The 13,383-nt window shown below is 36.5% G+C and overlaps 1 protein-coding gene across 1 annotated transcript in view; it reads right to left on the reverse strand.

Moving 5' to 3' along the window:
• The window catches only part of LOC127850587 (PAX3- and PAX7-binding protein 1-like), a 38,506-nt gene extending 28,936 nt beyond the window's left edge, over positions 1-9,570 (reverse strand). Inside the window, exons 1-3 of the mRNA XM_052383715.1 lie at positions 9,334-9,570; positions 1,744-1,922; positions 825-924 (exon numbers count right to left, since the gene is read on the reverse strand). Of these exons, the coding sequence (XP_052239675.1) occupies positions 825-924; positions 1,744-1,922; positions 9,334-9,541 (487 nt within the window). The 5' untranslated portion in view covers positions 9,542-9,570. The remainder of the gene's footprint in view (positions 1-824; positions 925-1,743; positions 1,923-9,333) is intronic.
• Positions 9,571-13,383: the final 3,813 nt, after the last annotated feature.

Raw genomic sequence — 13,383 nt, forward strand, 5'->3', positions numbered from 1 at the left:
AAAACGCAACCAATTTGACTTTTACGCAAATTCGTCAAATTCGATGCGAACGATACAATAGCTTCATAGAAAATGCCTTTTCTCTTTGGAATTATAAGCGTAATGCGGCGACGCTTTTCTTTAGGAAGCGACTGGATGACGGAGCAGGAAAACAATCAAAGTTATTCAAATGCTGAGCGGACAAGATTTCATAGTTAAATAAAGCGTCTGACCAAATTATTTACGACGACATGCATGCGTATTCAATCTGACTTAATTCGTCGCTCGTTGTGCATGTTTTTACAAAACGTCTGTACTTTCAGTTTCTATTACGATGGGAAATAAAAATGTCTAAGAGAGGTCGAAAGACGTCCGCGATTGTTGCGCCAAAATATCACTCGGTCGCTAACTTTTTCGAACAAAGAAAGCAAGAGCCAATAAGTGCCGAATCATTCGTGTTATCGATTTTTTTTAAGTTTGAAGTTTATATTATGGGCAGTTTTAAGGATTTAAAATGTTATAAAACATCAGTTTATTAAAGTTAATTAATATGATAGTTTACAGTCCTATTGAAGCAATGCAAGTGTGCAGCTTCAACAGAAGTAAAGCAACAATGATTTTAAAATATGTATTTTTATAACTCATTCACCCTATTTAAAGAATGAAATCACCCTATTTTTCAAAATCAATGGGTGAAAACCCTTTTTCCCAAATAATTATCTGGGGCACTGCTGATAAGCTTTAGCGGACTGCACAGGTTAATTTGAGATGAAACTTATCGCACATGCATAAAGCCCTGTTTTCCCAGAGCATGGCCTAATCATAATATTCAATGTGCTTCTTACTTTTGAGCATCTTCTTGAATGTCCCCTCTTCCTCACTGTCAGGGTCCTCCAGGGCCGCCGCCTCGTCTCCGTTCATCGTCATCAGGTCCTCTCGCAGCTTCTACATGACCAGGAGACAACAATGGAAAGTTATATGAGCCTGTCTTGAAAAGTGGGGCCTTATGCATGTGTGTTAACTTAACACTTTACCACTTAAATACGTATTTTGATGTGTTTGTAGACCCTGAGAAAGTTATATTTAATTGAAGACCTTTCTTACTAGATTCAAGTTTTAAAGGCTTCATTCTCAACAGTTAGATACTGATGAGCAGCAAATAGCATAAAACCTGAACAGACTGCTAGACTCAACTCGGAGTTATTCGCAGGCTGTTCTAGTTTTATGCTGGTTGCAAAATCCATTTTCACTTTGCTTCTTATGGGGGAAGGGTTAAGTGGTTTCTGATTTAATTCTGATTCTTTCTTAGGACAACCTCAACCTCTCAAGAATGACAATGGTCTTTTGGGAAAAGTATCCAATATTGCATCTCTCAGCTTCTACAGGAATAAAGAAAACGGATGATTCTCAAGGCTGGGTTGGAGTAAAGCCTGTGATCGATATTAGAGCAAGCTGTCTTGATAGAACTGCCAAGTTCGATGACTGGGGGATAGGGTTTAACAGGCAAAAGCTGTTGTGATTATTTGATTGAATTTCACTAATCCTACGAGAACAGTAAAAAAAAAATAAGTACAGAACTTTTAAGAGTTTTTGTGACAAGCATGCTTTTGCAATTTTCTGTTTAAATATGTTTTCAAACAATCTGCACAAAATAATGTACAAAGCTTGCAACTGGTTATACAAGAAAATCTGATGCAACAAGTACGCCTGACCATTGCTGTCAAACATACCAACACTGAGATTCTATACATGTATGATACCTACCTTAATTCTGTCTTCCACCACATGTTTGTCCTGCTCAGGTGTCAAAGGCCTAGACGGTTTTTCAGTTTTCACCACAACTTTCTTGCTTTCCACCTCTTTCTCTTGTTCATATTCCTTCTTGAGTTGCTTGGCTAATTTCTTACTGTGACTAGATTTCTTCAATTGAAAAGTTGTATCTCCTGCAACATGAAGACAATTTTCTTTGGGAATGACAAAAATTTGAACTCTTTCCCAAACCGTCGAGAGCAATTGGCCGTAAATAATAAATGTAGAGTGGTAATTTACTATAAACATCACTGATTTTTGTCAAGCAGATTCTTGTTCTAATGTTGTTGTTTTTAAAGACCCATATCATAAGCTAATTTGGTCTACATATGAATGTACCTGTCGCATTATGTGTGAGACAAACAAAGAATGAATAAAAGCATAATCATTATTATGATTGCATAGGCATAAACAGGCATTGCATTAATTTGTCAAGCAAACCACATTTACACAAAATATTTAATATTTTTAATGAAATAATTTATTCTCATTTCATTTTTATTCTTTTTCATATATTTACAGTAATGGGTAACTCCTCTACACACTCCCTCCCCTCTCACCAATATTTTTTATGAATGTACTAGTCAAACATGTAGTCTGGTGCTTTTTGGATCATATAAAAACATCTACTGCAATGTATTAGTCATAAATTGTATTTTTCTGTAGTTTCAATAAATCAATACTTTCTCATTGTATGCATTGATTCAGATGTAACTTTTTCATAATAAAATACTACTTGTGCTGAGTTGCTCGTCTATATTTAGTTATAGTACATAGTCTGTGGCAATACGCATGCTTTCCATATTATTTCCATATTATTGAAAGGGGAAAATTTTGTCAAATAGAAAATACAAGGCAAATGCAATGAAAGTAAGCAGTTTAATTTAGCGGACCCTATGGGAAATGCGAGCCGGGGTGTCAATTGTCCCAAATTTGAAATCTGGACACTTAAGCCAGGAGTCTGAGGCCATAGGTCCCCAACAGCTTTAAAGTGTAAAGCCTCCCCTCCCTCAATTCCTATGTTAGTGTTCTTTTTTTATTGTCTTTCTAGTTTCAATTTCTAGTGAGTACAATGCAAAATATTATAAACCAGATCATCTTTACCACCGCATGTGTATTCAGCATTCTATATAGAATGTAGAAAATAAAGTAAAATCAATGAACCATACCATATCTGAAAACCCCTGTCAGAATATATATCAAAATATGTCTTTTGCACATGAAATAAAATATGCATATCGTTTGATTGAAGAAAAAGAAATTCAGTACAGTCGATTGGTGTATAGCGGATTTTAGTGAGTAACGGATAGCTTAAATACTTGTATTTTATGTTGAGATTAATAGTTTTCTATGAATTAAATACAAAAAGCCTATCATTGTTAAGTCGATTCATGTTTTTGTTGATGTGTTAATGTTAAAAACTGTTTCTTTTTTCGAAAGCAAAACAAGGTCACGCTTTGTACGCACTGTTTTTGTGACGACAGAAAAAGTGCAGACGAATGGTTTCTTGAATTTTGAAGATTTTGTTTGGTAAGCATAATGTTCATTGATGTATAATTATAGTATTATGTGTCCTTTACAAAAGTAAGAATGCTCAGAAACCAAATTGATGCGTACCATATAAAATAAGCATGAAAGCTGCAACTCTGGAATTAGTGAATAACGGACATGTGGTGACCCATATTCAGGAATGTGGGGATTGTCTCAAAATAAATATAAACTCAATTGAAGTTGTCCAATACACATGTGGTTAGCGTGTGGCTATAATATTAAAAAGTGAAAACATCATTTTTAATGAAAAATAATCAAATTTTAACGGAAAATCGATTTCTCTGAAAACATATTTTCCACTATCAAATCTATATATGTGACGTCGTCAGCGAAAATCAGTCTTGTGTACGCTGACGTTTATGTCGGGAAATCGCGCGATTAAAATCTGGTACGAAAATGCGCTGGATATTTCATCCTTTTTATACAAATTCTCCGCTCATAATTTATGTCATGTTTTGAAAATTTCAACAAAAAAGCATGAATATGTCCTTTAAGCACTGGTACAATAGTGGTTTATAATCCATTTTTTTTCAAATTATTCCCCTTGAATGACACAGTTTCATTTGAGCAGTTCACAGGTAGCACAACCTGTCTCGTAGTGTAGATTGTCAATGGCTATTTAACACTGTAAATCAAAGTGACATTGTGTACTGATGGATGTTTTCGATCCAAGAAGCAGGGTTCCCTCTGGGCTTTAAAAAGTTGTCGCTACTTACTTTGGCAAAATTTAAAAAGTTGTCGCCACACTGCACACTGGGGCTACATTTGGGCAATGAAGATCATGTCATTGTAATACAAACAAAAACTGAGCATTGAACAGTATGTTAAAGGAATTGATTTAATTACAGTATTATTAATAATAACAACACATTTAACATTGTTTATTAAATAAAGGCACATTCAATCAGTTGTAAGTCTTGTTAATTGACACCTTCTTAGCAGCCTGAATATGTTGCCACAGCTTGGTTGCTTCAGCATGCAGCTTTCTGGTAATCTGAAAATACAAAAGGAAACAAGAGCTGTTTGTAAAACATGCATGCCCCCCATATGGGCTGTCCGTTGTAGTGGCAGCCATTGTGTGAATACGATTTTTGTCACTGTGACCTTGACCTTTGACCTAGTGACCTGAAAATCAATAGGGGTCATCTGCGTGTCACGATCAATGTACCTATGAAGTGTCATGATCATAGGCAAAAGCGTTCTTGAGTTATCATCAGAAAATCATTTTACTATTCGGGTCACCGTGACCTTGACCTTTGACCTTGTGACCTCAAAATCAATAGGGGTCATCTGCAAGTCATGATCAATCTACCTATGAAGTTTCATGATCCTAGGCGTATGCGTTCTCGAGTTATCATCCGAAAACCATTTTACTATTTCGGGTCACCGTGACCTTGACCTTTGACCTAGTGACCTCAAAATCAATAGGGGTCATGTGCGAGTTCTGATCAATCTACCCATGAAGTTTCATGATCCTAGGCGTATGCATTCTTGAGGTATCATCTGGAAACCATTTTACTATTTTGGGTCACCGTGACCTTGACCTTTGACCTAGTGACCTCAAAATCAATAGGGGTCATCTGCAAGTCATGATCAATCTACCCATGAAGTTTCATGATCCTAGGCGTATGCGCTCTTGAGTTATCATTCAAAAACCATTTTACTATTTCCGGTCACCGTGACCTTGACCTTTGACCTAGTGACCTCAAAATCCATAGGGGTCATCTGCAAGTCATGATCAATGTACCTACGAAGTTTCATGATCCTAGGCCCAAGCGTTCTTGAGTTATCGTCTGACAACCACCTGGTGGACGGACCGACAGACCGACCGACCGACATGAGCAAAGCAATATACCCCCTCTTCTTCGAAGGGGGGCAAAAAAAAAATATTAATATAATACTAATAATAATAAATTAATGTGTAGTATATAAATAATATAAATGTGTGCTAGCACATGACCTACTACATAAAGCTCATAACACAACAGTCAAATAAAGTAAGCATTTGTGTACATGTATATTGAATTGTGTGTCAAATTGATTTTCATGTGCTTAACGATGTTTACCTTTTTTAAAACAGTACATCCGGTAGAGAATTAATTCATTAGTTTTGAGGATATACAGCATATATTGTGTGTTGGAAATCATATTGAAGGAAATGAAATTCTGTTTAACAACTGTCTTTGTTTGGGTTTTGTTTGCTAGCTGGTGAATGTTAGCGGGGAAACATTTGCATTTTTGAATGAGTCTCATAATTATAAGAATCTAATGTTCACTTTCTAAAAGTTGTTAATGTTTATACACTCTGAACTTGCCATGTTGAAGAGTAAAACAGAAATGTCACCGTTTACATGTAAATAGAATCAATATATCTAAAATGTTTAATTATTTTCTATAATTATACAGATTTTTCTAAACACAATCGATACTTACCTCTTTGAGTGTCATATGGTTGTCAATGTAACGGTCTTGGAATCGGCTTCAAACACTGTGACAAACACTTCACATTTAAGCGCAAAGTCTGTCGGTTTATTTCAATGTTGTCTTATCTCTGAAGCAATAAAACTGCCGACCAATTAAGATAACTTGTTACAACATCCCAGATAATCGCAATTATCACCTTTGCATGCCACTTTGCGGTAGTATGCAGTCAGCACCAAGCTCCATTGATTACAGCTATATCGCTTACATCATGGAAATCTATAGTATTACGACTGCCGTAAAGCGGCTGGTAAACACAGCGTCTTTTGTCATTTTAAGAAAATATTAACGCAGAATAATGCCGATTTTTTTTAAATCGCCATTTACGAAAATTTGTCGCCAGATTTTTTATTTTGTCGCAATTTGCGCCAATGGCGATCGACAGCGGGAACCCTGAGAAGGTTCGGTTATGATATTGTCACAAGAATCAAATTGGTAAGCGAAAGCTATATGTGTATTCTGGCTTTGTAATTTATTTTCGCGACTCGCAAGTTTGACCCGGAAGTAAATTGTATGATAGCAACTGAATTGTTTACATGAAATGGTGGCAGATTTAAATTTGACCTTTAAATAGCATGTCTCAATTTAGTAACACCAGCACTATTCCATATGAAATTTCACAAGACCAGGACATTTCGTGTTTAAATGATTTATCTAATGTAAATGAACTTTATTTTGAAACTTCTCACCCGGCTACTCAAGATTTGTTTGATGTGTTAGAAGGTGATGGAAATGTAATCAACTACTCATTATTTACTTTTTATTGTTGTCTGTCAGTCTGTGTACCGTGCGTGTATGTGCTAGCGTGTGGAGGATATCATTCTGATATAATATCAGTCTTTCATCATAAGACAGTTACCATGCATTATCTAAATCAACCCATGTGAAAGACATCGGACCTCGGACATTTCCGATAAAATTTGCTGAGGTCCTGTATTATTCCCGACATTGTCGGACCTTGTGTCCGACAAAAAATAAATTGTGTGTTGTGTTAAAAAAATGAAAACGAAACTAGAATATGAACAAATACCGATTTCAATGTTCAAAACCAAAATATGACCAGTATTGATGCTAATGTGTTAAAGAATTCATAAACACAAACGTCCGCCATTTTACGCAAGAGCTTATGAAAAGTGAATTTTCGGATGGGATATGATTCCCTTTTATATGCGTAAATCAAGTGACGCAATGTGCGAGCACATTCATATTCACTGGTAATATTTTGTTATAACAACAAATCAATAAGCGACTTTAATTTAATTTATTATTCGTAAATTTACGTATTTTGTCTATAGTTTCAATGTGTTTATATAGTTACTGCACATGGTCTGTTTTGACATGTACGCTTTCCATGCGTCAACTATTTCAGCAAAAATTTCGCGCTCTTATTAAAACACGTGTTTTACATGGCATCATTTGTAGTGAATGGTGCAGATGCATACAAAGGGGCTTAAATAATATTATCACGTGGCTTTAGAAAAAATGTGTTCTAAAAATGGACATCACGATGAAATATACTTCTACTAAAATTATATTGTTACCGCATGCAATTTGTAACGGGTATTGTTTTCACAACTTGCTCACCATAAGTTATTAATTGCTACCCGTTTGCAATTAGTTTCTTATAAGGAACAATAATTGTTTAAGTAATTGTTTATGGTAAAAAGGTGCGATGATACCCGACACCGTCTTTCATGTACTGATTTATTACCATTGGATATTGCCACCGATCGTATATTGTCATCTAGAGTCTGTGAATATTGCCTAAATTTTAAAACCCTGATTCCTTGTAAATCAATCTGCGATAAACGCTTACTTCAAGACTTACGTCAATCAAAAATAATGATCGCCAGTTTACCCTGCCCTTATGATACGCGTTCTGGTTACCGATTGGACGCTGACAGCACAGTTTGGCGACTGGAAAGTTCCCCGAGAGGTTTTTGTGGTGCATCTGTGTCAGCATACATGGCTGTGTAATGTGACTATTATTCGATATTAGACAAGAATATGAGTGCGGATTAGCAGACGTCCTTGTGACTTCCGCCATTTGTTAAAAAGACGTAATACTGCGGATTTTGGGCATAATTTACGGTCGGAAGCGTTGACTGAACGGGTGCAAATTTCGTTATTTTATTGTATTTAGAATTGTTAAACATTGTGAACGTCATAACGATTAAACACAATACAATGTATTTTTTATTGGTTTTTTAAAGCAGAATAAGGTCCGGTAAAATGCGGTGATGTCCGGTTAATTTAAAGTTATCAAACCTCCTGTCCGGTAAGATTTTTTGTCTTTCGCATGGGTTGTCTAAATGTTTAAAACCACCTATTAATTAATTGAAAAAAAGGAACTATTTGGTCATATCTAGTAAGTTGTTACGGTTTATTTATTATTATTATTATATTATAGATTCAACTCAAAATGACCCGAATATAGGGTGCATCCCTTTGAACAGCCATTACTTCATCAAGTGTGCAGCGATTTCCATGAACTTGGGTCTTATAAACACAGAAATGAATTTCCTTTCTGGAAATGAACATATATTGCAATAATTCTTTACAAATGATGTGTCAAATTTCAAGAAATAATACGATACACATGTAATCCCATACAGGGGTTTTTATCTGATTTTGGGGAAAGGGCCTGGCCTTTTTTGAGGAGAAAAAATCGTGCGAAACGCCGGATTTTGGGGGGAAAAATCACACGAAACGCCGGATTTTGGGGAAAATAAGGAAAGTCTTAAATAATCAATTAAGCATATTTTACTGTTTTTGAAACAAATTCAAGGAAACCGAAAATTTTATTATGCAATATTTTTCTTTTTTCTACACTGGATCAGGTTAACTTATATATTTAAAGGTTTTTTTTGGAGAGGAAAATGAAATCTGGGGGAAAATTTACCAGCTGAGGGGAACAAAAAATCGCAGGGGAAAGGGCCAATTTTTGGGCGGGTCACAAAGAAGGAAAAAAAAACCTGCGATAAAGACCTAAGCGATCCGGTAATGGCTGAATCAGTGTAACATGAAATTTGCGCTGTAAACGATTTTTTTGTGTGGAAATTTAAAACCGCTGGCATGTTTCGATAGGAAATACATGTGTTTATCTAGGTTTAATGGTTTAATTACTGAATGCATGTTTTTACGTTGAAATGAGACTCGAAGTCCTAAGCTATCCGTTATACACCAAACAACTGAAACCTAGCAAATACGCAATCAATATATAATTTGGTTAACATATTGTTCATATTGTTTTTCAATATGCTTTTGCAGTGCTTTGCTTTGCTAATTGTTATTTTTAATACGGAATGCTGAGGATGCTTTAACAATATTTGTTCTCAATCAATTGATCACACACTCGAATAACTTTTTCCCTACGCCTCCCCCACCCCTTCAAATAACTCATCGGATTTACAGGGTGTCTAAATCTACCCTGGACGGCTCAAATTCGGATTTACAGAATAATCCGGACAATGCCACCCCTGTTCGAATAATGTAAGTCGCGAAAACGTATACCTTCTTCGTGGTCAAAACTCAGCACGGAGGAAGATTTCGGTATTTTGTCTTTCTTTTGCTCTTTAGGCTTTTTCGGCTCAGGAAGGATTTGAATATGGTCGAGGTTATCTTCTGTTTCCATCTGATTGCCATTTTTTTCTTCATCAGAATCGCTGGTCGCTACTCTTTGGCGAAAATTTCTTTTCGGTTTCTTGAACATCGACGCCATTTTCTCATCAGCGGGAACAGTGAAAAACGTTGCTTTCGGCTACACTACACTAATATCGACGTGTTTGAACAACGGGCACGATGTCACAAAAAATATAGTTGACATCATGATTCTAAATGTGAGCTCGCTCATAACAAAGATCTATTCATAGCTCATAACATCGGCTTATTTTAATGTTGAATGAACATTTTAAATGTTTGAATGCAATTATAACCGTCGTAAAAGAGATTGGTAATAACCGTGCTTAAGACATGTGCGATTTTAGACAAAATATTTTTTTATTCCTAAAAAGGGTAAGCTAATGTATTCAGATACTGATTCAGACGTTAAATTGTTAGGGTGCAGGATCACATTACTTTGTGTGTTTAACGCTCAAACGTTAACTCTTTTAGTGCGGGAACCGAATTTTAAAGGCATTTGCAAACAGTTTGGATCCAGATGAGACGCCACAGAACGTGGCGTCTCATCAGGATCCAAACTGTTTGCTATTCTGATAGTATTCTTTGAAAAAAAACGAAGAAAATGCTAATGTTAGAAATTCAGCAGACGACATTTTAGCAGACGACAAATTTCCCAGCATGCAAAGGGTTAATGGATTAAAACACTCCGGTTAATGGTGCTTTTTTCTCAAATAACTTTCTTAAATATTTGTTTCTTAAGAATTTCAACTAGTGCAAAAAAGACAGTTTTATGCTGATTATGGCAATCTGAAATACATCAGAAATACTTTATTTAATAAGCATGTGTTCTTAGCCAAAATTTCGATATTTAAAGATTTTATGTACAAAGTAATGCTTCATGCAATGTGAAATTTTGTTTGCAGACTTATTAAATGATTTATTCTTAAAGGTACAGCTTAAGATATCGGCACAAACTGCAAGACACAATGTCTTTTATGCACACTTTTTTTCAAATGTATATCAATGAATTGAGATATTTGCAAAAATAAAATAAATTTATCAGCGGTGTGTTTACATTCTGTCCAGCCCGTGTGCTCACCGTTGATTGTGGTAGTTTTGTCTATTAAACGAATCGAGACATTTTAACTCCACGAACTTTAAATATGATAATACTATAGTTATGAACAATCAACTGTTCGCTCTGTAGCGACAATGCATTTGGTCAAATGTTATCTTTATTTTATGCTTGTTATCTTATTATGTTATTGCGGTAAGTGTTCTTGCATTGCAATTTTGCTTTTTGTAAGATTTGTACATGCCTTGTATTATTTTGTACATACTTATCTAGATTTTCATAAGGTTTTACCTTCAAATGACAGTCAGATTGCTTTGGAGTTACTTAGTTAATTATCTTGTTATTTGTAATGTGCATTATTATCATAATAATCGACATCAGCGTGGTCCTCCTCCTCCTCCTCATCATCATCATCACAACCACCATCACCACCACCACCACAACCACCGTCACCACCACCACCACCACCACCACCACCACCACCACCACCACCACCACCACCACCACCACCACCACCACCACCACCACCACCACCACCACCACCACCACCACCACCACCACCACCACCACCACCACCACCACCACCACCACCACCACCACCACCACCACCACCACCGCCGCCGCCGCCGCCACCGCCGCCGCCGCCTCCACCACCACCACCACCACCACCACCACCACCACCACCAACTCCACCACCACCACCACAACCACCACCACCACCACCACCACCACCACACCAACCACCACCACCACCACCACCACCACCACCACCACCACCACCACCACCACCACCACCACCACCACCACCACCACCACCACCACCAGCACCACCACCACCACCACCACCACCACCACCACCACCACCACCACCACCACCACCACCACCACCACCACCACCACCACCACCACCACCACCACCACCACCACCACCACCGCCACCACCACCACCACCACCCACCACCACCACAATCATCATCATCATTATAAGCATCATCAGCATCATCAGCATCATCATCATCATCATCATCATCATCATCATCATCATCATCATCATCATCATCATCATCATCATCATCATCATCATTATTATTATCAGCAGCAGCATTAAAGCTTGTTGAATTGTGGAGGCTTGTAATTGCACATTATGGCTGCAATCAAACATGGTTGCCTGTCGATAATTTTGTTTCTTTCTGTCTAACCTTGATTTGGAGTGTTCATGTGGCTTTATTATGACGCCGGATTGGTCCCGTTCCTTTAGCTATACTATATGTTCCTTTCGCTATTCTTTGCGTCTTGAGCTTTACTATATTTGTCTTTATCTGTATTATATGATCTTTTGCGTTCGTTTGTTTTGCTGGAGTTTCATACGTTTTGCGACAGTATTTCAGCCATATCAAGGCGGTCACTTAACAAACTAAAACTTTTTCATGGTAAACTGATTTCCCAGTAATAAGTGCATATATTAACGCCTGAACGTGACGACTGTCTTACGTGAATCAGAGGTATGGGAACAATGAACGTAAAACGAATTTCATGATATTTTATTGGCAAATTTATAAAAGGAGTACGATTAAGAGAAGTTCTTTCTTGGTAATACATATTCAGAAGATAATGCAATTACTTGTGAAATTATGTACGTTAATTATAGATGGCGGGGATTTTCGATAAGTGTTTTTCGATCACAAACCAATTGATATAGAATAAAGAGTTCGGATATGCAGGGGTGTAATCGAGAGGAGGTTAGCACTTCATAGTCCCGATAAAATGTTATCATTTGAACCTTGTTCTGAGAAAACTGGGCTTAATGCATGTGCGTAAAGTGTCATCCCAGATTAGTCTGTGCAGTCCGCACAGGCTAATCAGGGACGACACTTTCCGCCTTAACTTGATTTTCGGTAAGTAGGGACTTCCTTGAAACTAAAAATAACATAAAAGCGGAAAGTGTCGTCACTTATTAGCCTGTGCGGACTGCACAGGCTAATCTGGGACGACACTTTACGCACATGCATTAAGCCCAGTTTTCTCAGAACGCGGCTCATGTTATCATTTTTACATGTAACATTGGTTAAGTGAAAGGTAAAATCGACTGATCATTTCCACGCTCTAATTCCAAAACATCGCTAGAGTAAATAGGATAAAATGCCGTGGGAAATTAAGATCGGACCTACGGATAAACCCGTGATTATTCTCCCTCGTTAAGATTCGTGAAATCATTTTTGAAAAGTTAATAGAAAGGAAAAATACAGCAGTAAATAAAGGAAACAACAACTTCATGTCATCGTATTTTTATTATTATGTGTATAATTCTTTTACCTGATTAAGATGATATGTTAAGATTAAATGTATTTTGTGATTAACATCTCACATACAATTCTTAATTAACACATTAAAGTTTAAAACATAGAACAAACAACAGAACCTTAATAAATCCAAAAAGCTGAACAACAAAAAAATAACAACATTACAAAAGCGATGTGTGAGAAAATATTTTGAATCAACCATTTTTATTAACACAAGTTCAAAAAAAATATATAACGGGGAAACCGTCACACTTTCCGATATGAAAGGCTAATTAAAAGAAAAAAAAGTTTTCTAAAATTAGATATACATGTTAACTTCTATTAGGCTCTACTATATTGCCAGTTACTCCATACAGTCATGCTATGCAGTGTTTGTATATGTCTATAAATAGGAAAATATCCAACTGTTGTATCGAAAAGAATACTTTCAATCTCTTTGTAATAGCAAATGTACTGATTTTGTCATTACTAACGATAAATGGAAAAATATTGTCCAAATAGTTCTGGACATGACACGAGATAGTTAAAAACAGTGCATTAAAACTATCGACATTTACTATTTTTGGG

The sequence above is a fragment of the Dreissena polymorpha genome, chromosome 11 (genome assembly GCF_020536995.1).
Source record: "Dreissena polymorpha isolate Duluth1 chromosome 11, UMN_Dpol_1.0, whole genome shotgun sequence".
NCBI lineage: Eukaryota > Metazoa > Mollusca > Bivalvia > Myida > Dreissenidae > Dreissena > Dreissena polymorpha.